The 25,534-nt window shown below is 46.4% G+C and overlaps 1 protein-coding gene across 6 annotated transcripts in view; it reads right to left on the reverse strand.

Annotated features, from left to right (window-relative positions):
* Window positions 1-25,534, reverse strand: part of LIMCH1 (LIM and calponin homology domains 1) — a 237,730-nt gene that overhangs the window by 36,289 nt on the left and 175,907 nt on the right. For all 6 annotated transcript variants that reach the window (XM_027768570.1, XM_006169201.2, XM_027768572.1 and 3 more), the window contains 4 exons: window positions 23,944-24,159; window positions 9,738-9,828; window positions 7,467-7,627; window positions 4,542-4,647 (listed from right to left, as the gene is read on the reverse strand). In XM_027768570.1, coding sequence (XP_027624371.1) covers window positions 4,542-4,647; window positions 7,467-7,627; window positions 9,738-9,828; window positions 23,944-24,159 — 574 coding nt within the window. The remainder of the gene's footprint in view (window positions 1-4,541; window positions 4,648-7,466; window positions 7,628-9,737; window positions 9,829-23,943; window positions 24,160-25,534) is intronic.

Here is a 25,534-nt window from a genome sequence, read left to right on the forward strand (position 1 = left end):
AAAAAAAAAAAATCAGAAATCCTGGGGCCACACCAAATACTGGCTTCCCCAGGAAGTGACTGGTATCTCCCCGTAACTGTTACTTCCTCATAATCGTCTCAGAGACTGGTGGTACAGCCACTGAGAACCTGGTTAGCTTTCACAATGTTCCACAGGTTTCCCAACACACACACACACACACACACACACACACACACACACACACACGTGCATAGTTATGAAATATTACAAGAAACATTCCTAAAATTTCTGATCTTAACTCTATAGCTCCTTTGGACTTGATGTTCAACTTCAGACTAGTCACTTCAATGTCAGAACTCTCTACTTTTTTCCCAATTAAAGATAAATCATGTCTTCTAAGGATGCATTTATTAGAGGCCTTTCACTTCCTGAGCGGTAGGAGCTTTGAAAACTCCCAACGAGCACTGCTGTTGTTTTCATCTCTATCAGCCATGTCTACCGTGCTTCGAGTCAGCGATTTTCATAGCCTGGGCTTTGGATCTGCAGCACTGCAGCACTGGGAACTTGCTGGAAATGCAGAGACTCCAGTCTGGCCCAGCTCAGCCCAGTCCTACTGAATCAGACACCCAGCGTGGAGCCTCCACCCCGCAGGGATCCCGGCCCACACCCATGTTGAGAACGCTGCTCCAAGCTCCATCTCCACAATGTAAATGCTCTTGTTTTCAGGAAAGTATTCAAGAACAGACTTTTTTTACTTGCTTGGCATTTTATTATAATATATTACAAAGTGCTAGAAATATATTTATTTCTGTATTATCCTGCTGCTCCTATTCTACAACTACCCAATTGTATCGGTCGTGCACATTCTGGGCCAGGTATTGAGCTAAACACCTGTAAGGGGCTGTCCCATGTAATCCCCCAAGTCCCCAAGGAGGTTGGTGCCATGACTATTTTCAGTTGAACGGGTGACGGTGAGCGAGTAGGAAGAACTTCATGGGGCAAGTCCCCCAGCCTGGGATCAGATCAACAAGAAACGGACTCGAGGTATTCTGTCTCAAGAGCCTGCAGATCTAATTACGGCTTCTGAGAATCAGCCAAGAGTTCAAGACAGGTGTCCTCTAAATATAACTCGATCTCCAAGAAAACTTTTTGAAGTGTGCCAGGGCTACTCAATTCTATTTTGTAATCCTTGAACTTGGATATAAAGCGTGATAGAAAGCCCCTTAGTTCACCAGGACATTTTATAAGGCCAGAATGCCTTACAGTAGAAAATGGGATGTAGCCATACAGAAGACAAATGAATGATTTAGGGCTTAAAATACTGACTCCTGAGGCCAGCAGGTGGCATGGAGGTTAAGGAGCTGGACTCCATATGGCCTGGTTGGTGGTCTGAGTCCTCAACCTGGTGACTTGAAAATTCTGCCAGGTGCCTGTGCGTGCATGCCCAAAACCCCCTGAAGAGAATGAAGAAGGGACAGTGACATGGCCATCTCCCCACTTTCTCCCTCTCTCTCTGTCTCTCTTCTTGGTGAGTGCACTTGCCCTACAGCAAATAAAACAGCAAACTTATTCCCTCTCTGTACTACTCATCTACAGAATTACAAAGTACTAGAAAGAGGGCAGAGTCAAAACCCTGTCTAATATGGCCAACTGCTGACCCAGTTGTGGGGCTTTATTTTTGTCAATTCCCTTCAGCACTATAAGACTGACAATTTTTTTAAAAGAATTATTTTATTTGGGATTAGCAGTTGGCATAATGGCTATGTTGCTGGACTTCCATGTAGTTGACCGTGGTTTGAGTCCTGGACCTGGTGGCTTAAACTCAGGCCAGGTGCGTGTGCATGCCCAAGATCCCGAGAGGAGAATGGAGACGGGATTGTGGTGTGGCCATCTCCCTGGGAGGCGATGTCTCGCTTTCTGTCTCTCTCTGTCTGTCTGGCTAGTGGATGCACCCTATAGCAAAAACCTCTCCGAAAGAGAAAAAAAGAATGATTTTATTTAACTTTATTAATTAATTAATTTAATTTGACCAGAAAGGGACAGAGAGAGAGAAAGTAAGCCACCAGGTCCAGGACTCAAACTGTGGTCAGCCATGTGCGAGTTCAGCACCCTTAACCACCACGCCACCTGCCGGACCCCAAGACTGACAAAGTTTGGGAAAAATGCTTGGAAGGTAGTGTTGGATTTGTTTCCACATTAAAAACAAGTTCTGCACTGGGTTTTCTGTCGCTTACATTCACGCCTTGACCACTCCGATGTCCACACCCAAACACGCCTGCCCTCACCTCCTCGCCCACCAGCACACGTGCCAACCGAGTCCCTCCCGAGTCCTCCGTGTTTTGTGGCTAGAACCCAACTTGCACAGATTAATGGACGCCAGGGGTGGCACTAAATGGCTGCTCACCCTTGAAAAGAGAAATAGAATGAGTTCTAGCCACAGCGAACCTTTGCCTGATGAGGAATCCAATCCATAATATGCCCTGGAACAAGTGGATTAAAACAGAGAAGCAGGGTACCCCCTAGACCTCCCCCGGAACTCTAGCTGTGCCCCATCTAGAGGTCAGACACCCCCTGGGAAGCCCACTGTTCTGTCTCCATGGAGAGTGGGAGTCTCTGGACCTGTCTCCCTCACTGTTCACATCCTGGATGGTGCTTTTAGTGGGGTGGGCACCTGGGTTTTCCACCAGGATAAAGGGATTCCACTTTTTTTTTTTTCATTTTAATTCTTGGGAGTTTCTTCATAGGGCGTGTGCTCTTGCTGGAGAGAGACAGAGAGAGGGAAAATGGGAACTCACCCCTCAGGGGGATGGCCACACCGTAATCCCTTCTCTTCCACTTTCCTCTTGGAACCTTGAGCACATACACACACATGCCTGGTGTGACTTCCAAGCTGCCAGGTCTGGGACTCAAACTGCAGTCGGCCACATGGGAGTCCAGCGCCTTAACCACCACCGCACCTGCCAGCCCCTCCAGTTGGGTTCTTAAAGAGTAAAGGGGTGAATGTCCAGCCCACACACGGCCTTCGAGGTACCCCAGGAGTATGTGGTAGTCGGTGCCATCTTATGACCTTCCTGAGGGGCCAGCCCTGCAGCCTGGTGGTTAAAGGAGCCGGATCCCACGTAGATCGTTGTAGTTCAAGTCCTGGTCCCGGTGGCTTGAAAAACAAGCCTGATACATGTACGTGTATGGCCTCTAATGCCAACAGGAAGAAGAAACGGAAGAAAAGGGATTGCAGTGTGACCACACCCCACTGGGAGGATGCTCTCTCTCCCTCTCTCTCTCCCCTGCCCCCCTCTGTCTCTCTGTCTCTCTCCGGTAAAATCATGCATCCTCTGGCAATTGAAACAAAAAAGACCTGCATATTTTTAGAGGTCCCCCATTCCCCATTCTATCAAATAGATTAAAATGAACCTAATATATGAAGCTTATTAAAATACATACTCAGTACATATATATCCATGAACACGCACATATACTGAGTATGTATTTTAATGTGTTTCACATATATTCTTGCTTTAAATCAATTTTAAATACTAAAATGTTTGGTTATGAGTAACATGTTTAATCTATAATCGTAAATAATTTCTCAGTAATCCTCATGGAATTACTATGGAGTAAAAACAAAATCTGATTTCTATATTGTTGTCAAATTAAATGGACATTGTATGAATGATAAGATAACAATGAAATTGGCATAATATTAAGATTATAAACTTATAAAATTAGGTACTGATTTCTGGTTTTGTAAATTGTGCTTTTCGGTTTTGGAGCCAACACAAGGACTTTTTGTGTTCTATTTTTTAGTTTTTTTGCCATAGGGCATGTGTATTCACCAGAGGGAGAAAAAGAGACAGAGTTAGAGGGAAAGTGAGAAATTACTCCTTAGGGGGGATGGCCATGCCATAATCCCTTCTCTTCCAATGTCCTCTCAGGGATTTTGGGCACATGCATCCATGCCCAGTGTGATTTTTCAAGCTGCCAGGTCTGGGACTTGAACTTTCATCAGTCACTTGAGAGTTTAGCACTTTAACCTCCATGCCACCTGCTTGTCCACAATGACTGCTCTTTCTTTTTCTTTTTTGTTTTTGGTTTTTGTCATAGGTCACATGTAGAGAAAGGAAAGGTGAGAAATTGTCCCCCAGGGGGGATGGCCATACCATAATCCCTTCTCCTCCATTCTCCTCTCAGGATTTTGGGCACGCACACATAAATATCCAGCCTGATTTAGGGGTCCAGGGCTCGAATCACACTGTTGGCCATGTGGCATTCAGCACTTTAACCGCCAGGCCACCTGCTGACCCCCTGCAAGGACTTTTTAAGGTCCCTAACACTGGTACAGGTCCCTGACTTATAAAATGGCTTGGCAGCCAGGGTTCCTGGCTTGGCCGGATGGAGAAAGCAGCCCCTTGTTCTCCATTCTGAAGCTGCTAATTCAACCCCCATGTGCCGTGGCAGAGTGGCAGACAGCGGGGCTCCGGGGACAGCGACATAAAGGAAGTCACCTTCTCCGAAGGACAGAGTACTCCTACAGACAGGCCCAGCACACGAGGACCTGAAGAAGAGTGTTTCCTTCTCTTTACCTTGAGAACCGAGATTTGGCAGATGTAGTTGGTTGGTTTCAGGCATCTTGTCCAGAAATGGAAATGTCAGGGTTGCTTCCGGCTCTGGAGATTTTGGCTTTACCACCTGGACCGTGGGCACAGACACAGACAGGACGAGGGTTGTCCATTAATACACACACACGTGAGATACAACGGAAGGAACATGGCTGGTACAGGGGTCGGTAAGCTCACACACTTAACTTTTAAGTGGAATTCTTTTGTTTCTTCCCTAAAACCTTTTATCTTTTCTGTTCTTTCTTTCTTTCTTTCTTTCTTTTTTTTTAAGGGAGACTTTCGCTTTAGGGCATATGCGTTTGCCAGAGAGACAAAGTGAAAAAGAGAGAGAGAGAGACAGAAATGGCAATGCTGCAATCTTCCCCTCTTGGGATTTTGGGCACGCATGCACACGCGCCTGGAGCGAGTTTTAAGCCAGGGCTCAAACGACAGTTGACTATGTGGGAGTGTGGGGACACGTTTAAGAGAGAGAATCTGAGGTGTGGGGACTTGCTCTGAGCAAACCCCACCTGCTCTTTTGGGGTTTGGCAGAACCTTGTAACTTGTCTTTCCCTGACCTTGGCTGCAGACAGAGCAAGGGTGGAAATTCCTAGGGGCCTTCCAACAGACACAAATGATGGACTTCAAGAAACATCTTGACCCCAATTAGTAAAGTCCAATCCCTGCCCTGCATCTGAAAGGTTCTTTAGCCTTCTCTGGGTGTGGTGGTGCACTCCTTACGGAGAAGTTCTTTAGCTCCTTCCCCACAGCTAACAGCTAGTTCTCTGCATTAGAAAGGAAGATGAGATTTGCTCTAGATGGGATTACCCCCAAGGGATACACCTTGGCCCTGGTATGACTAATCTCTTATAGATTTGTTAACTGCTTCTTACTGTCTGTAACCTGGCAACCAATCCATGAAGTATCATGAAACATACATGTGTAATGTCTCCTTGTACTATAAGTAAAGACGTCCAGTTCATCTGGGCGGCACAAGTTGCTTGGGCTACCTAGGCTCAGGCTGCCTGTGTCCATTTCCACTCGATCTTTTTGTCTCATCTTTTCTGCTTCTTCCATAATAGCGCTAAGCCCTGGGGGCGGACGCCGACCTGGGAGTCCAGCGACGTAACCACTATGCCATCTGCTCATTCCACCCCTTTCTTGGTTTTCTACATTAATTGAATAGAGAGTCCGCTTTTTAGAAAAAAATCAGACAGAAGCATACAATGTGATGACCCCTTTTCTCCAGACCCAGGAGACAGTATTCTATCTTTGCAATTACACATCACTCCATCTCATTTTCTTACTGACCAATATATAATCTCCTCCTAGAGCCACACAATACTGAATTTCTAATGTCAGGAAGTCAAATGCTCTATTCAGATAATTAAAACAAACAAACAAACAAACAAAAAACACCTTACTCAGGACCAGCAGTTAGCGTAATGGCTATGTCACTGGACTCCCATGTAGTTGACTGTGGTTCGAGTCCTGGACCCGATGGCATAAACTCACACCAGGTGCGTGTGCGTGCGTGCCCAAGATCCCGAGAGGACAATGGAGGAGATGGATGTGGCCATCCCCCTTGGGGGGGGTGATCTCTTGCTCTCTGTGTCTCTCTCCTGCGAGCACACACACCCTATTGCAAAAATCTCTCCAAAACCCAAAAATATTGTTCTGAGGCAATGTTTATCAGATGGCTGAGAGCCCATGGCACAAAAACCAAACACATGTAAAGATTCCTGAGGGGCCAGCAGGTGGTGTAGTGGTTAGGATGCTGACTCCCACATGACCTACCATGTTGCAAGGAAGAAATTTTAGAACGTAAAACTTTAAAACCCATTACATCAAAATAATAATTGTCTAGGTTTCTTGTTATCCAAATCCAGAAGTTCATTGCTCTAAAACAGGTAAATATTGGAGAGAGGACAGTTAGTAACAGAGTGAAAAGCAAATAAGTGAGCTCACACATAGCCAACTACTATCTAACTGTAAGGTTTTAAACTTATATTGATATTATGTATTTCTTTTAAATGCATTGAGCCTTTGGGGCAGGTGGCGTAGTGGTTAAGAGCTCTGGACTCCCACATGGCTGATGGCAGTTCGAATCCCAGATCAGGCGGCTTGCTTTCTCACTTTTCCTCTCTTTTTTCTCTCTCTCACTCTGTCCCTCTCTGGCCAAATTAAAAATAAATAAATAAAATAAAGTTAAATAATAAAAATCTTTTAAAAAAATAAATAGATGCACAGAATTCTTTAAGACGGAAAAATCATTTAAAATAACATTGACAAGATGTCGAAAGACTATACACCCCTGTTACTTGAGAAAGGTTAAGTTTCAGAGACTTCTTCTCTATCATTCTAGTTTCATATCGACTTGTATAGTTTAAAATATATCTACATGTATTACTTTATATGTTTGATACATACATGTGTATCACTCTTCGTCCAGTATTTCTATATTTACTTTTTTTTTTTTTTAACAAGGAACATGTAGTATATTTGTATTTAGAAGAAAAGACAAAAACTGACCCCACAGTGTCAGGGTTCAGCACAGCGTTTATGCACTGTGCATTTAGCTAGGGACACCACACGGCTGGCCACGGTTCATATCCCAGCCCCGGCAGCTGGAAAAACACTCTGGGTGCGTCGTGTGCAAGGGCTCAAAATCCCAACAGAATGGAGGAATGGAATGACCATGCCCCCCTGGGGTGTGTTTTCTCGCTCTCTCTCTCTGGTGAGTGCACGTGCTCTCTGGCGATAAAAAGACAAAGGCAGATTGAAGACAAAGAAAAGATGAGAGAAAATCCCCCTTCGTTATTCGCCACGGCCACAGCAGCAGCCAGTGGCAGGCGGAGGCCGCACGACGCCCGGGGGCGGAGCCCGCACGACGCCTGGGTGTCACTTCACCTTCTGCGACAGCACCAACTCCACCTTGCCGCTCAGGTCGTGTTCTGGCTTCTGGTCTTTCTCGTCTGGCACGTCGTCCTTCAGCTGAGGGCTGGAGGAAAACTCCATGAAGGCCACGGCCGGGCTGCAGCGAGTCACAGTCGTCGTGAAATGCTGTGGCTCTGAAAGGCAGTCCCCCCACAAGCGTAAGTAAGGAAAAGAAGGCCATACAATGGACCATCTGTTCTACAATAACACGAAATGCAGGTGGTTTGTTCCCTGCCCTGGCACCAGGGAGCTGATGACAGGCTGAAAGACGCCTAAGCTCCTAGAATTCTCAAAGCTCTTTCGCAATATTATAAACGATAAGCAACATACAACACACCCACTAACTCCACTAAGAAAAACATACGTCCCTAATGAGAGTCACGGTTCCTACCTGAGCACCGCTACGTGAAATGAAATGCAGACAAAATATTTAGTGGCCGTGACGATCGGGTTGGAAAAGAAAACATCGACAGGAAATTTCTACCCTGATGGCTGAGGGGCGACCTGACTCCTCCTTTCACGTGTCAATGCCTTTTTTCTTTTTTTTTTTTTAAGAATTATTTATTTATTTCTGTTTGTTATTATTATTTCTTTCATTTGACCAGATAGAGACAGTGAGAAAGTGAGAAAGAGAAAGTGAAAAAGCAAGCCACCAGGTCCAGGACTCAAACCACGGTTGGCCACTGGGGAGTCTAGCGCCTTTATCCACCACGCCACCTGCCGGCCCCCAATATTTCAATGCTTTTTAACATCACATTTTGTTAATTGGAATGTGTTATGGATTATGGGATGTATGGGTAAAATGCATATCAGAACTAAGTGTTCTCTGATATAAGAAGAGTCAGGTACACTTTAGAGCTGGTGGAGAAGTCACTGCCCGAGGGAACAGGTCAGAATGCGGAGGCTCAATCTAGCCTGAAAAGTATATGTTATTCTTTTCGGTAATGACATTGATTTATTTAAAAATGCCACTTAAAACTAATTTGGTAATTTGGTACTGGCTGGGGCCGGCAGGTGGCATGGTGATTAAGGGTGCTGGACTCCCATACAGCTGACTGTGGTTCAAGTCCCGGACCCGACAGCTTGCTTTCTCACTTTCCCTCTCTCTCTCTCTCTCTCAGTCCCTCTCTGGTCAAATTAAAATACATAAATAAAGTTGAATAAAATAATTTTTAAAAAAAACTAATTTGGGGTTGGAAGAGGGGGGAGAGGCTTTAATGTTTATCAAAAGAAGAAATGCAGGAGCCAGCAACTGGCGTAATGGCTGTCACTGGACTCCCATGTAGTCGGCCGCGGTTTGAATCCCAGACCCAGTGGCTTAAACTCTCGCTGGGGGCAAGATCCCAAGAGGAGAATGGAGGAGAAGGGATTGCGGCATGACCATCCCCCCTGGGGGGTGATTTCTTGCTTTCTGTCTCTCTGTGTCTCTGTCTTTCTGGCGAACGCGCGTGCCCTATAAGAAAAAAAAAATCAAAAAAAGAAAAGAAAAGAAATGCATTAAAAATCCTGAAAGACCCATAGCAAAAGATCAGGGCAATACTCCAGGAGACAGCAGGTCCCCTCGCTAGACTCACTGTTCAGATCATGGCGTTACTTAATCTTTTAAACTATTCACGAGCTTTATCATCATAGCATCTATTTTGACGACAATCTTATCTACTGCAGTTACTACGTATCAAAATATGGTCCTCAATTTTAACATTATTCACGTGGAGAATACAATATTCTCTTTGATGATGGAGATACACTTTCAAGAAACAGCACATTGTGAACCAGCAGTTAGCGTAATGGCTATGTCGCTGGACTCCCACGTAGTCGACCGCAGTTCGCGTCCTGGACCCAGTGGCTTAAAACTCACGCCTGGTGCGTGTGCTTGCGTGCCCAAGATCCCGAGAGGAGAATGGAGGAGAAGGGATTGCGGCGTGACCATCCCCTCTGGGGGGGTGATTTCTCGCTTTCTATCTCTGTCTCTCTCTGTCTGTCTGGCAAGCGCACGCACCCTATAACCCCCCCAAAAAAAAAAAAAAAAAAAAAAAAAGAAACAGCACATCACCAGGTGGCAAAAATCAGGGTTCCTATTTTGAAGTTAGCTACGAGGGCTGAACTTCCTCCGGAAGCCTCTAGGTGGCAGCACAACCACACCTCTTGTCTAATTTGCCTTTTCGTAGCTCAATAGGAAAAAATTCTTGTAACCTAAGAGTTTAAGCATCATGTAGTTAAAAACTGGTCTGCCACAGAACAAACCTGGTGAAGTGAGCTCAGGATTCCCCTTTCTTGGTTTGCCACCATCATTCTCATCTTCTTGACTGTTCTGTGCGGTTTCCTCGTTGGTTGTCTGGAAAAGAGATTTTTGCTCCCATGAATTGACGAGTTCTTTCTGAGTTTGAGAAAGGTGAAGGATTTGTTTGTTTTGGATTTTGCCATAGGGCACGTGTGCTTGCTAGAGGCAGACAGAGAGACAGGAAGAGTGAAAGTGAGAAATCACCTACCCCCCAAGGGGGTGGTCTTGCTGCTTCTTGTCTGAGGATTTGGGGCATGCACGCACACATGCCTAGCATGAGTTTCAAGCCACCAGGCCCGGGACTCAAATCATGGTCTACTGTGTGGGTGTCCAGTGTCTTAACCACCATGCCACCTACTGGTCCCATTTATTATTATGTTTTTTATTTTTTAACTTTTTATTTATTTATTTATTTTTTGAGAGCTTTTTGCTATAGGGCACGTACACTTGCCAGACAGACAGAGAGAGATAGAGAGACAGAAAGCAAGAAATCACCCCCCAGGGGGGATGGTCATGCCGCAATCCCTTCTCCTCCATTCTCCTCTCGGGATCTTGGGCACACACGCACATGTGCCCAGAGTGAGTTTAAGCCACCGGGTCCGGGACACGAACCACGGTTGACTACATGGGAGTCCAGCGACATAGTCATTACGCTAACTGCTGGTCCCCATTTTATAAAAACTTTACTTATTTAATTTTTATTTGACCAGAGAGAGGGAGACAGAGAGAGAAAAATCTGCCAGGTCCAGGACTCAAACCACAGATGGCCATGTGAGAGTCCAGTGCCCTTAACTACCACACCACCTGCTGGCTCCCTGGCCCCATGGTTTTTGTAACAGTAATTTTTAGGTCAACGAGGAGGGTAGCTCACAGGAATTCATCCTCCTGCTTCCTGGGCAGCTAGCTTTATGGCGAGCACCTAGGTTGGCAGGAAGAGACCTTCTGAGGAGGGGAGTACCAGGGCTCCCTCCCACACCCTCCAGGCCTGTCCCACCTAGGACTCTGCCTCAGCCGAGGATCCTTTCTTTCACCATAGAACTTGCAAAGTCAGTTACCACCTGCTCGCTTCTGAACACTGTTCAAACTGGCTTATGGTCAGACCATGAAACAAAGTGTCTGTTTTTAGATTGCAATGAACCTCTTAGTGGAATGTCTTGGGCATAGCTGCCTGTCGTTCTTTTCTTCCTCTCTTTTCTTTCTTTCTTTTTTTTTCTTTCTTTCTCTCTCTCTCTCTTTTTTTTTTTTTTTTGGAGAGGTATTTGCTATAGGGCGCGTGCACTTGCCAGAAAGACAGACAGAGACAGAGAGACAGAAAGCGAGAAATCACCCCCCAGGGGGGATGGCCACGCCTCAATCCCTTCTCCTCCATTCTCCTCTCGGGATCTTGGGCACGCACGCACACGCGCCCTGCGTGAGTTTAAGCCACTGGGTCCGGGACACGAACCACGGTCGAGTACGTGGGAGTCCAGCGACATAGCCATTACACCAACTGCTGATCCCGCTGCCTGTCGTTCTTAGCATCATGGATTCTATTTATTTATTTATTTATTTAAGAATTATTTATTTTATTTATTATTTTTTAATTTTGCTAGAGGGCATGTGTGCTCACTAGAGAAAGGTGCATGCGTGTGCGCACGTGCGTGCACACACACACACAGGGAAAGTAAGAAAGCAAGTTCCTGAGGTCTGAGACAGGAACCGTGGTCGGCCATGTGAGAATCCAGGGCCCTACGCCCCGCATCACCTGCTAATCCCAGTGGATCTCGTTCTTGACCTTCTCCTCCTTCCTGGGCTCCCAATGACTCTCAGTCACTGGAATTCTTTTCTTTTTAATTAATGACAAAGAGAGAAGGTGAGAGCATGAGAGACGGGGTGGGGCGGGTGGGGGAGTGTCAAGACAGCCTGCTACTGCTATTACCAGCTGTCCCCTCTCACAGGTTAAACTTGCACACACCCCCGGAGTGGCCATCGCTTGCCCAGTCCTAACAGCAGCTCTGTATCCTCATCCCCCCACCTGTCCCCGCAGCTCAGGCCTGAGGTCAGCCTCTAGCCCTCATTTTTCCACCCAGGGTCTCTCTGATTCGAGTCTCGCAGTCTAATCCGCTGGGCACGTGACCGCTGCGTTCATCACAATCGCTAGAACCTCAACTTACCACTTTCATCCTTCTAGTTCTCTTTCCAGGGAGTGCCTCGATTGAAGCCAACTTATGTTTGATGGAATTTAATAATAAAAAAAAATTTAGAACAACCTAAACAACGTAGGCACTATTTAAGTAACGATTATTTTATTGTTATTATTATTTTGTTATAGGGCACGTGCTCTTGCTAGAGAGAGACAGAGACAGAGAGAGGGAAAGTGAGAAATCACTCCCCGGGAGGACAGCCATTCTACAATTCCTTCTCCTCCCAGGATTTTGGGTACACATGTGTATACACTCACACACACACACACACACACACACACACGAGATTTTCAACCCCACACACACGGGATTTCAAAGCCACTGGGCCCAGGACTTGAACTGTGCAGTCAGGCATGTGGGATCCAGCCACCTTAACTTCCACGCCACCTGTTGGGCCACACGAAGTATTACTAGCACGTCACATTTCTGTCATAGCTTACTTATGCATGACTAATGGAGAACTTTATTTTTTTTTGGAGAAATTTTTGCTATAAGGCGCATGCACTCGCCAGAAAGACAGAGACAGACAGAGAGACAGAGAGCGAGAAATCACCCCCCAGGGGGGATGGCCAGGCCCCAATCCCTTCTCCTCCATTCTCCTCTCGGGATCTTGGGCATGCGCACACACGCACCCGGCTTGAGTTTAAGCCACCGGATCTAGGACTTAAACAGCGGTCGACTACATGGAAGTCCAGTGACATAGCCATTATGCCAACTGCTGGTCCCACAAACTTCTATTTTCAGAAATTCCCACATTTCTAAATGCATTTCTGGATGGTGCGATACTGTAACACTGAGCTCTGGATAACCTAATTTATCTCATTGGAAAGTGATGCTTACAAGTGACACCCGGCCATCGATGTGGTAAACTGGCCATGGCGACAGGAGTAACCACAATCGATATTTATGACATTTGCCACGTGTCAGTGCCATTGAGGGACCTGACACGGATAATCTCACTCAATCCTCCTCGCAAGCTTACAAGGCAGGTACCAACACAACTCCCTTTTACATCCGAGGAAGCTGAGGCCCAGGTCATGTTGCTAGAAGGGAGGGGAGGTGGGAAGCGTTCCCTGCTGGTAACCTTTTTTTTTTAAAAAAAATTTTAATAGAATTACTTTATTTATCTTTCTTTCTTTACTTTGACCATAGAGGGACACAGAGAGAGAAAGTGAGAAAGCAAGCTGCCAGGTCCAGGACTAGAACTGCGGTCAGCCATGTGGGATCCAGTGCCCTTAACCACCACGCCACCTGCTGACCCTTTTATTTCATTTTTTTTTTTTTAAGAGAAAGATTTTTGTTATAGGGCATGTGCACTCACTGGAGACAGAGACAGACAGAAAGTCAGAGATCACCCCCTGGAGGGATGGCCATGCCACAATCCCTTCTCCTCCATTCTCCTCTTGGGATTTTTTTTTTTTTTTTCTCCTCTTGGGATTTTGAGCACACACACACATGTGCCTGGCAGAAGTTTAAGCCACTGGGTCTGGGACTCGAACCGCGGTCGACTCCATGGGAGTCCAGCGACGTAACCATTATGCCAACTGCTGGTCCCATGTTAACCTGATGTTCCATTATTGGGGCTTGGGGTCATAACTCCCTCTAAATTGTCCCCAGATATTTAGCGGTTTGATTCATAAGAAGCAATCTAGACCCTGCGAGTCTTGTTCATTGTTGAAATTAATCAAACAGGTGTTTCCATTTCCTTTCCTTCCTCCAACTCCCATTCATTCGTTTATTCTACGAGAGATTAGAAGGCCCTAAAATCTCTCAGGCCAGGAGGCAAACTCATTGTCTCCATCTTCCATGGCTACTGAAGACCAGAGTGCCCCCAGTGATCAGTATACCTTGGGGTCAGTATACCTTGGGGTTTTCCATCTAGTCCAGGTTCTAAAGGGTAGGACCTAGACACATCCCCATGTCAGGTAACAAATCTTTTCTTTTTTTCTTTTAGAGAGTTTTTTGCTATAGGGCACCAGAAAGACAGAGAGACAGAAAGGGAGAGATCACCCCCCAGGGGGGATGGCCACGCCACAATCCCTTCTCCTCCATTCTCCTCTCCAGATCTTGGGCACTCACGCACATGCACTTGGCGTGAGTTTAAGCCACCGGGTCCACGGTCGACTACATGGGAGTCCAGCGACGTAGCCATTACGCTAAGTGGTGGTCCTGGTAACAAATCTTACACACAATCTCTCACGCTTAGTTTAAAGCATAGGTTGTCAATGTCAGGCTACTATTAGCAAAATATTCAGAATAAATTAAGAGGAAAAGCAAGTTATAATGCAATTTGAATAACATACTGATTTCCAAAGATTTGATCTGCACTGAGAATAAGAGGAAGAGGAGATCCATTTCAAACACCACTATAGGCTGGCAGGTGGCACGGATCCCGCATGGCCATCTGTGCAATTTTGGTCTGGGACCCGGCGGCTTGAAAACCATGCTGGGCACGTGTGCACGTATGTGCAAACTTCCAAAAGGAGAAGGGAGGAGAGGGGACTGTACTATGGCCATCCCTTCTGGGGGTGATCTCTCACTGTCTCTCGTCTCTCTCTCTGGTGAGCACACGCACTCTAGAGTAAAAACTAAAACAACGAAACAATAAAAAAAACCCCCACAATTTCTTTCTTTCTTTTCTTTTTTTTTTAGAGGTTTTTGCTGTAGGGTGCATGCGCTCGCCACATAGAGAGACAGAGAGACAGAAAGTGAGAAATCACCCCCCGGGGGGGACGGCCATGCCGCAATCCTTTCTCTTCCATTCTCCTCTCGGGATCTTGGGCACGCACGGCGTGAGTTTTAAGCCACCGGGCCTGGGACGCGAACCACGGTCGACTACATGGGAGTCCAGCGAGATAGCCATTACGCTAACTGCTGGTCCCCAAAACCACAATTTCTGAATGGCTGGAATAATTGTTACCATTTTCTTAACAGAGTTCTGTATTCTGCAGTGTAAACAGAATGGGATGGAGGGAAGTCCTTAAAGCCAGTGGAATTAGCTTATGTGTGAACGCCCGGCTGCAGGCTTGCTGCTCTGAGCTCAGCATTGGCTGGCCGTCTTCACTGCTGAGACGCGGAGCTTTGCTTCCAACGAACCTGCCCTGCGAGAAAAGGCGTTTTCTGGCCTGCACTATTCTTTGGTTACAGCTCAAGAGGACAGGCCTTCCCTTCTCCAACTGGTAACACTTTCTGAAGAATGAAGAAAAGTAAATAAAACAGATCGCTGGACGGGATGAATGAGGGCACAGAGAGGTTCCAGGGCCTACGCCAGGGTTTGGCTCCTCCTTGACTAAGAAGTGGGTCCAAACTGACCCAGGTGCCAGACTCAGCCCTGAGGCCACCAGGGGGTGGGAAATGGGGGTGGCCATTCCCTGCATTGAAGGGACGCAGTCTAGTCGCAAAACCTACCTGGCTGGCACCTGGCTGCTCAGGGCTGTGTGTGTGTAAGGTGTCATGGTGTCGCAAGCCTCCTGCTTCACTCTTCTGAGTAGCAGGGATCCCGGATGGGTGCCACCACATCTGGTCCTTTCAAACCAGGGTTGTGCTGTGCTGTCTACACTAGCCACAGGCTGACAACCCTCCTGCCTTGGCCTCTGAGTCCGGGGCTATGAGCACGCACACCACACCCGGCTCTTGGCTGCTTAGCATAACTAGAATCACGCTGGCTCAGAGATCGGCACTGGAAGAAGAAGTAGAAGGACTTCCAATATCATACCAGGGTGAGAACCGTCCTGAGACCAGGGATCTGGTGGTGGTTCCGTTCCTAGCACAGAGGACTAGAAATGGACAGATTGCGGGAGCAGCAGTTGGTGTAATGGTTCTGTCACTGGACTCCCATGTAGTCGACTGCGGTTCGAGTCCTAGACCCAGTGGCTTAAAACTCACACCAGGCGTGTGTGCGTGCATGCCCAAGATCCCGAGAGGAGAATAGAGGAGAAGGGACTGCGGTGTGGCCATCCCCCCTGGGGGTGATTTCTTGCTTTCTGTCTCTCTGTCTCTCTCTGCCTTTCCGGCAAGTGCATGCGCCCTATAGCAAAAACCTCTCCAATCAATCAATCAATCAATCAATCAATCAATAAATAAACCAACCAACCAACCAACCAACGGGTCACTTACCCTCCACAAATCAGTGAGTGATGCCAGGTCCTTTCCCAAGTGGCTGTTCTGTGGCACTGAGATCTCAGGCTCCAGCCTTGAATAACTTACCTGAGTGCAAGCCCGGAAAATCGGGCTATTTATGCCTTCGCACTGGGAGTCGGAGCTCCAGGGGCTGGGCCTGCGTTTCCCCTTCCACTCTTATACCTCCAAATATCTACAGCCACCAGAGGGGAGGGGATCTGTGTGGCGGAACAGACTGGCCATGCCTTAAACTTTTTCTTTTTTGGCACTAAACTTTTCAAACCAACAATGGTGGGCTCTGATCCAGGTCTGCCAGGTCACGTTTAATTTTGAAATGTTCCCCGGTGGATGCTTTCTTGCAATTTATAAACACTTTTATATCTAAACAACCTAATGACTTACAGAAAAGGATTACATTGAACAATCCTCCAACTGCTTCTAGCTGGAGAAAAACAGCTTCTAAAGAAATGCGTGTGGACATTTGACATCTAAGAGGAATGTGCAGTTGGTCTCGGGCGCAAGGAAAACAGCACCTACTCAAATGCCTTCTCTCTGCCCTCACTGCAAAACGAAATGTTTCAAGAAAGATCCGATTGTCTGTTTTCCCGGATCAGACGTCAACAGCGTATGGAATTGTCAAGAGGAAGGCCTAGAGCCTTCTCATAATGAGAAAAGCAGACCCACTTTGGTACTCAGCCTGAGCAAAGCAGATGAAGGCATTTAGATACCCAGCAGCCTGAGTATGGCCCTTAGACAAGGAGGGAGCCCTGCTGTGGACCTGGTGGGAAGGTGTTGGCCGAAGGACTTCCAATATCATACCAGGGTGAGAACCGTCCTGAGACCAGGGATCTGGTGGTGGTTCCGTTCCTAGCACAGAGGACTAGAAATGGACAGATTGCGGGAGCAGCAGTTGGTGTAATGGTTCTGTCACTGGACTCCCATGTAGTCGACTGCGGTTCGAGTCCTAGACCCAGTGGCTTAAAACTCACACCAGGCGTGTGTGCGTGCATGCCCAAGATCCCGAGAGGAGAATAGAGGAGAAGGGACTGCGGTGTGGCCATCCCCCCTGGGGGTGATTTCTTGCTTTCTGTCTCTCTGTCTCTCTCTGCCTTTCCGGCAAGTGCATGCGCCCTATAGCAAAAACCTCTCCAATCAATCAATCAATCAATCAATCAATCAATAAATAAACCAACCAACCAACCAACCAACGGGTCACTTACCCTCCACAAATCAGTGAGTGATGCCAGGTCCTTTCCCAAGTGGCTGTTCTGTGGCACTGAGATCTCAGGCTCCAGCCTTGAATAACTTACCTGAGTGCAAGCCCGGAAAATCGGGCTATTTATGCCTTCGCACTGGGAGTCGGAGCTCCAGGGGCTGGGCCTGCGTTTCCCCTTCCACTCTTATACCTCCAAATATCTACAGCCACCAGAGGGGAGGGGATCTGTGTGGCGGAACAGACTGGCCATGCCTTAAACTTTTTCTTTTTTGGCACTAAACTTTTCAAACCAACAATGGTGGGCTCTGATCCAGGTCTGCCAGGTCACGTTTAATTTTGAAATGTTCCCCGGTGGATGCTTTCTTGCAATTTATAAACACTTTTATATCTAAACAACCTAATGACTTACAGAAAAGGATTACATTGAACAATCCTCCAACTGCTTCTAGCTGGAGAAAAACAGCTTCTAAAGAAATGCGTGTGGACATTTGACATCTAAGAGGAATGTGCAGTTGGTCTCGGGCGCAAGGAAAACAGCACCTACTCAAATGCCTTCTCTCTGCCCTCACTGCAAAACGAAATGTTTCAAGAAAGATCCGATTGTCTGTTTTCCCGGATCAGACGTCAACAGCGTATGGAATTGTCAAGAGGAAGGCCTAGAGCCTTCTCATAATGAGAAAAGCAGACCCACTTTGGTACTCAGCCTGAGCAAAGCAGATGAAGGCATTTAGATACCCAGCAGCCTGAGTATGGCCCTTAGACAAGGAGGGAGCCCTGCTGTGGACCTGGTGGGAAGGTGTTGGCCAGCAGGGAGAGCATGGGTATGACATTTGGGCACAGAGGGAGCTGATGGACAGTCACAGGGTACAGTGACTGAGGGGCCAATGTAGGGGGGATCTCGGGAGTTTAGGCGGCAGAAAGAAGCCAGAACCAAGGAACGGAAAATAGAAGCAGCCAAAGGTGGCCGGAACAATCGTGTGAGTGTCTGTGAGGGTGACTGTCCTTTGGAAAAAACGGCTCATGTCTACATGTTCTTTAAAGAATTATAACGGGAACAACTGACAAGCTGAGCTGGAAGACGAAAGGAATTCATCTCATGTGTAGGAAATTCACATCTGTTCAAGATGGTCATTTTGATGACTTTAATCCAGAAAACTGTCTATCTATCACCAAAGGGACCAGCAGTTAGCATAATGGCTATGTCACTGGACTCCCACATAGTCAACCGCGGTTCGAGTCCCAGACCCGGTGGCTTAAACTCACGCCGGGCGCGTGTGTGCCCAAGATCCCGAGAGGAGAATGGAGGAGACGGGATTGCGGTGTGGCCATCCCCCCTGGGGGGTGATTTCTCGCTTTCTGTCTCTCTGTCTCTCTCTGTCTTCCGGGGGAGCACACGTGCCATATAGCAAAAACCTCTAAAAATAAAATAGTAACCCTATCAGCTCAATACTCAAACTATTCTAGGTGCAAATGGCAACTCCCGCCACTGCATTTTGTTACACTAGAGAGTGTGTCTGTCTGTCTGTCTGAAATGTTAGTGCCACTAACCATCACCTCTCTATTCCCTCTTCCCCCACCCACCCACTACACTTATTTTTGACTGTAAACTGAGGCCCAGTTAGTGTAACCATTCAGGCAAAGTTTAATCCCTGACCTAGTGCATGAAGTCCCTCAGGCGTTTTAGGGAAGAGTCATTTTGGTGCCATTGAGGAAAGAAGAGATTCAAATAGAAATATACTGACAGTGAATGGGGAACATACCAGAATAGCTTATTTATTCATTTCTTTATTCTGAGAGGTTTTGCTATAGGGCATGTGCACTCGCCAGAAAGACAGAGAGAGAGACAGAGACAGAAAGTGAGAAATCACCCCCTCTGGGGGAATGGCCACACCGCAATCCCTTCTCCTCCATTCTCCTCTTGGGATCTTGGGCACGCACGTACATGCGCCCGGCATGAGTTTAAGCCACCAGGCCCAGGACTCAAACCGCGGTTGACTACATGGGCGTCCAGCGACATAGCCATTATGCCATCTGCTGGTCCCTCTTACAGGAATGGCTTTGAAGGAGACATGGACAGCTCCTCTGTGAGGTCACTACTTGTAGGATAAATTAGTCCTCAGGTTGGAAGGTCTTACGGTCTTTCCCAGTTCTATATTCTAGGAATCTACATTTTGGCACGATACAATTTTTCTTACAGCAGCTGATTTTATATATACATATTTTAAAATCATTACTTATTTAACTTTATTTCTTCACTCTTTTTTTTATTTTTGAATTTGATCAGAGTGAGACAGAGAGAGAGAGAGAAAGTGAGAAAGCAAGCCAGGAATCGAACTGTGTTTGGCCATGTTGGAATGTCCAGTGCTTTAACCACCAGGCCACCTGCTGGTCCCCCCGCAGCCATTTTTTTTTTCTTTTCTTTCTTTCTTTTTCTTTTTCTTTCTTTTTTTCTTTTCTTTTTTTTTTTTTTTTTTTTTTTGAGAGGTTTTTGCTATAGGGCGCGTGCACTCGCCGGACAGACAGAGAGAGACAGAGAGACAGAAAGTGAGAAATCACCCCCCGGGGGGATGGCCACACCGCAATCCCTTCTCCTCCATTCTCCTCTCAGGATCTTGGGCACGCACGCACACGCGCCCGGCGTGAGTTTTAAGTCACCGGGTCCAGGACTTGAACCACAGTCGACTACATGGGAGTCCAGCGACATAGCCATTATGCTAACTGCTGGTCCCGAGCAGCCAATATTTTTAAACTGCAAAGAACACTGTTAAGTTTCTACTGGGCCTTTCACAGAGACGCTGACATAGCTCAGGGATAACGGAATGGGGACAACAGAACCCTGATCTGTGCTGAGAGAACAGCCCCAGTCGCTCACCACTCACCCCTCTTGGGGGCCTCTCCTAGGCCTCACCGACGGCCATGTCTTCGGTAATGCCATTCTCAGCTCACGGAGCAGACTGTTTCCCTCCTCATTCCGATGCTACTCCTTCCCTGAAGGTCAAGTTGCAAAACCCACATCCTACACAAAACCTTCCTGGACTAAACGCAGCCTCTAATGATATTATCTATTCTTTGCAATCTTCCATCCCACTGGTCTTCTTACTCTATAATCTAATATTTAATGATATATTACCTTATATGCTTTTCTAGTTGCTCTGTGATATTTTCTTTTCTTGGCAAGTTTTTAAGTTTCTTCTATTTCAGAAAAAAAATGGGGCGTGGAGAAGATCCTAACTCATGTTCAAAAAAATGTTTTTAAGTTTATTTATTTATGTCTTCCATGAGCGAAAGAAACACAAAAGAGAGAGCGAGAACGAGCACCCCAACAGGGTCTGGACCCTGTAATCTCCCCCCAGCTTCAGCCAGCCCTAATCACAGGCATGCACGTGTTCCGGGAGGGCTCTGGATTTGAACCTAGAATCTCCCCATGGGGGTCAGCCGCATGGAATGTCGCATTTTACTGCTGAGCACCATCTGGCCTGCCCTTATTTGTATTCATCAGTTAACAGACACCCCTCTGCAAGGTGGTTATTATCAACATTTCATCACCATAGAGGGGTTTCAACTGAGGATGATCTGGAATTTTCTGGAATAGTAGGCACAGCCCAAGTCCTGAAAAAAGAAAATCTTCAGATCTATTTTTGAAGTAGGAGAGCCACAGTCCTAAGAGTTTCCAGTGAGAAAAGATGGGGCAGAAGGCAACAGAAGGGATGGCATGACGTCACACCAAGTGCCTGTGCCAGTCCCTGGGAGACTCGTGGGGACCCTCCAAGGCTCCCCTCACGCCCTGCATTAATGCTCCCACCTCTTCCCACTGCTCCTCTGCCAGAACAGTTCTGCTCACTCTGAAGACACTGTGACCTTTTGGTGGTGGGTGAGTCTCCTCCTCTGTAGACAGTGCAATTGTTGGGAATGCAGTTTTTGGAAGAAAGACATTATTTAAAAAGAAGAACACTATTTCTTTGACAGCTCCACAGACTTGGCCAATGAATGAGAAACAGAAGAGTCTGAGCTGGTATTCGTGCCTGGGGGGGACGCTCGAGCACAGCCTCCTGTCTTAGGTTGGCCGCCATATTTGGCCACGGCCAAGGAATCGCACTTTTTCTGTGGGAATGCACAGAAAGGAGAAGGAAGCAAAAAGAGTAGGTTTCCTGGAGAAGGAACTTTTCTGAAATGATTCTTGGAATAACACACTCTGAATGGAAAACTTGTGGGGTTCCAAGATGCGAGTATGAGAAGAGTTTTAGTAAGGAGCCCAGGTGCCGTGTGGTATAGCCAACAATTTTGCACAGAGTCTGATAGGTATACACAGTTAGTTACACAGAAAATAACAGAATGGCCCCTACCATAGGGAATTTAAGAGCTGAATGTATAGAGAAAAGGAAACCCAGATGTTACAATCTCTTCCAGAACTATTAAGGTTTGCTGAACTATAGAAATGACTCTGGGGCCAGCTCCATAGCCTGGTGGTTAAGGGAAGCTGGATTCTCCAAGGTTGACCGACCATGCAGTTCGAATCCCAGTCCCAGTGACTTGAAAAACACATGTCCACATATGTGTGTGTACCCAAAGTCCCAAAGGGGTGGAGAAATGGAGGAGAAGGGATCATGCCCCATTTGGGGGGCTCTCTCCCTCTCCGTCTCTGTCTTTCTGTGTCTCTCTGGAGAGCACAGGCACCCTCTGGCCACTTAGAAATGAACACTCTGACCTAGACAATGTCTCTAAGGAAGAACTACACAAGAGGAATGGTTTCAGGCTTTTCCACGAGTTTGGACTCAGTCCGAGTCTGCCAGGATCAGAGAGGTTTCCAGAAAGTGAGTAAGGTCACCTTTTGTTTAGAATTCTCCTTGTGACACCATATAAACTTTTGAAATAACACGATTTCTTTCCAACCATGTAATTTTGCTTCTCTTAAAATGAGACACTTCTGGGGATATAAAATCAGTGTAAACGATGTATTTCTTTTTTATGGAAGAAACTAAGAAACTGATTTCTTTCTAATCACATAATTTTGGTTCTCTTAAAACAAGACACTTTCTGGGATATGTAATCAATATGAAATTTTTTTTAATAAAGGAAATTTAGAAAATGTTTATCATGAGATGTGGAAAAGATTAGTAAGCACAGAATTGTCCTAAAAAAATAATTGCATACCTAGAGTATCTAATTAATTTGTAGGGCTTCTCCTTCAGATTTAAGAGCATATGTTTATGTTAATGCTTCAAGTTAGTATCAACTGTGAGCGCAACTCAATATTCCATCTCTTGATAATGTGAAAAAATCCTTCAGAGACAGCCCCATTTATGCAAATTAAAAGTAATATTAAGTCCGGGTTGAGAGATTCGCCATTTGCCTGGATTATTAAACTGCTCCTGGAGACCAGGAACACATTGCCAGAGAGAGGAAACGACGCTGGTTGATGCTCATTTGAATCATCAAGCACTCGGGCATTGTGGTGAAGAATGACATCCTTTCAACTCTTCCAAAAAACTATCACTTTATTACTCAAAAGACAAATCCTAGATATAAAAATAATATGCATGCTGGAACCAGCAGTTGGCGTACTGGCTATGTCGCTGGACTCCCATGTAGTTGACTGCAGTTTGAATCCCGGACCTGGGTGGCTTAAACTCACACCAGGTGCGTGTGCGTGCGTGCCCAAGATCCTGAGAGGAGAATGGAGGAGAAGGGATTGTGGTGTGGCCATCCCCCCCCAGGGGGGTGATTTCTCACTTCTGTTTGTCTGTCTCTCTCTGTCTTTCTGGTGAGTACACGCCCCCTATAGCAAAAACCTCTCAAAAAAAAAAAAAAAGTTAAAAAAAATAATATGCATGCCATCTGCTGGGTGGGTTTTAGCCAGCTGGGTCATCTACTGCTCAGGTCTAGAGGTGAAAGAGAAGTTTTCTTCCAGACCAAACCTTTCCTGGTGCTGGGGAAAAAGACCCTGACAGTTTCCCCCTCCTTTAACTAATACAAACTCCAATGCTCTAAATGACAAGTGCAGAAACTTAGCCCAGTGGCTGAGTGAGGAGAATGAAGTGGACAGAGTCCAACCTGTACCCCCAAACCGGGGCTGCACCTGTCATAACGACAGTTCGACAGTTTGGGTTTGATCAATAAAACCAGCACAAGCCTTTTTTGGGAGAGACTCTAAGAAGACACAGAACCTCCCCGATCATGTTTCATATCTCCAAGCGACAAATATAACGTTATTTGGAATTTGTCTTCCTGCTGTTTGTGAATTACCCTACATTTTTTAGTTTATCCTTTTGTTGGTTTGCTTTCTTTTTTGGAAAGGTTTTTCGCTACAGGGCGCGTGCGCTCTCCAGAAAGAGAGACAGACAGACAACGGGCTCTTACACAGGGGAATTATCCTAAGAGTTTGAGCCAGCAGGTGGTGTCGAGGTTAAGGTGCTGGCTCCCACATGGCTGACAATACAGTTCGAGTCCTGGGTCAGGTGGCTTGAAAACCATGTAAGGCGCATGTACGTGTATACCCAAAGTCCCAAGAGAAGAATGGAGGAGAAGGGATTGCAGCATGGGCATCCCCCTGCGGGGGGTGATAGCTCACTTTCTCTGTCTCCCTCTTCTCTCTAGTGAGTGCATGTGGCCTCCAGCAAACTCATTAATAGTAATAAGAAGTGTGGTTCTTACTGTGAGTTGGGGAAGAGAACTTGGCTTCTTTATGTTGATTTCGATGCCGTTGCTGTCTTGTTTCAGCTCCACTGGAGACCCGTGCACTCTGGCCACGCCTTCGAACATCTGGGCCTTGGTTAAGGGGGAGGCAGGTGCTGCTGTGGGGTACTCTCTCTCCTTCTCCTCCTCGTCTCCATGGACTGTCTCTCCATTCATGCTGATTTTCCCATCTACCTATAAAAACCCAAATGGACAAAACACAGGCTATTCCCCGACCAAAGGCTATAACGAAGTAACAGATTCAGAATGTGTTAAAAGATTATCATTTAATAATCATAGTTCAGGGGCTGGCAGGTGGCATGGTGGTCAAGGTGCTGGACTCCTACATGGCCAACTGTGGTTCGATTCCCGGACCTGGTGGCTTGGTTTCTCACTTTCTCTCTCTCTCTCTTACTCTGTCCCTCTCTGGTCAAATTAAAATTAATTAATTAATTAATATTCAATAGAATAATTCTTTTTTTTTTTTTGAGAGTTTTTTTTTTTCTTTCTTATTGGACGTGTGCACTCACCAGAAAGACAGAGAGAGGCAGAGAGATAGAAAGAAAGAAATCACCCCCCAGCGGGAATGGCCATGCTGTAATCCCTTCTCCTCCATTCTCCTCTCGGGATCTTGAGCACGCACGCACATGTGCCCGGCGTGAGTTTAAGCCACTGGGTTCAGGACTCAAACCACGGTTGACTACGTGGGAGTCCAGTGACATAGCCATTACGCTAACTGCTGGTCCATCAATAGAATAATTCTTTAAAAAAAAAGAAAATATAATCACAGTTCAACAAAGAATAAGGTCTCTCACCTATTTGGATCAGTTCTAGAAATTAAGGGTGTCTATAAATCATGCCATTTTGAAGGGTCCCTTTACAAAGTAGTCAGCCTTTTCCAACTCCACTTTATATTACACCTTGTGTCCACCTTACTTACAATGTGCTTTATTTTAAAGTATTTAAACCCAAGGACTCTTAATATGAATACATGTTATATATTTAAGTTTCAGTAATTTCTTTTTTTTTGGAGAGGGTCCTGCTATAGGGTGTGTGTGCTCACCAGAAAGAGAGATAGAGAGACAGAAAGTGAGAAATCACCCCCTGGGGGGATGGCCACACCGCAATCCCTTCTCCTCCGTTCTCTTCTCAGGATCCTGGGCACACACACACGTCCAGCTTGAGTTTTAAGCCACCAGCTCCAGGACTCGAACCACGGTTGTCTACATAGGAGTCCAGCAACATAACCATTATGCCAACTGCTGGTCCCACGTTTCAGTAATTTTTTTTTAAGTTCGGAGTGCAATTCCACAATTTTGACTTAAAAAAAAAAATTGTACTGGTAATCATATGAATTAGGTACAGCCCATCTCAGATCGGGAGTCTTTCACAGGTTATCCGGGGGTGGCAGCAGGGCCAGCCGTGGGTATTCTCTTTAAGCTATCGTGGGGGGCAAGCTATGTTACAGTCATGATGGAGCTGTAGACCACCAGAGCTGACAGCCTTCGGGCCTATGATGAGTCCAGACGGTCACCAGGAGTGGCTGGCAACGATCCGTCGCTGGCAGGGC

This window comes from Tupaia chinensis, unplaced genomic scaffold (assembly GCF_000334495.1).
Source record: "Tupaia chinensis unplaced genomic scaffold, TupChi_1.0 Scaffold146907_1, whole genome shotgun sequence".
Taxonomy (NCBI): Eukaryota; Metazoa; Chordata; class Mammalia; order Scandentia; family Tupaiidae; genus Tupaia; species Tupaia belangeri.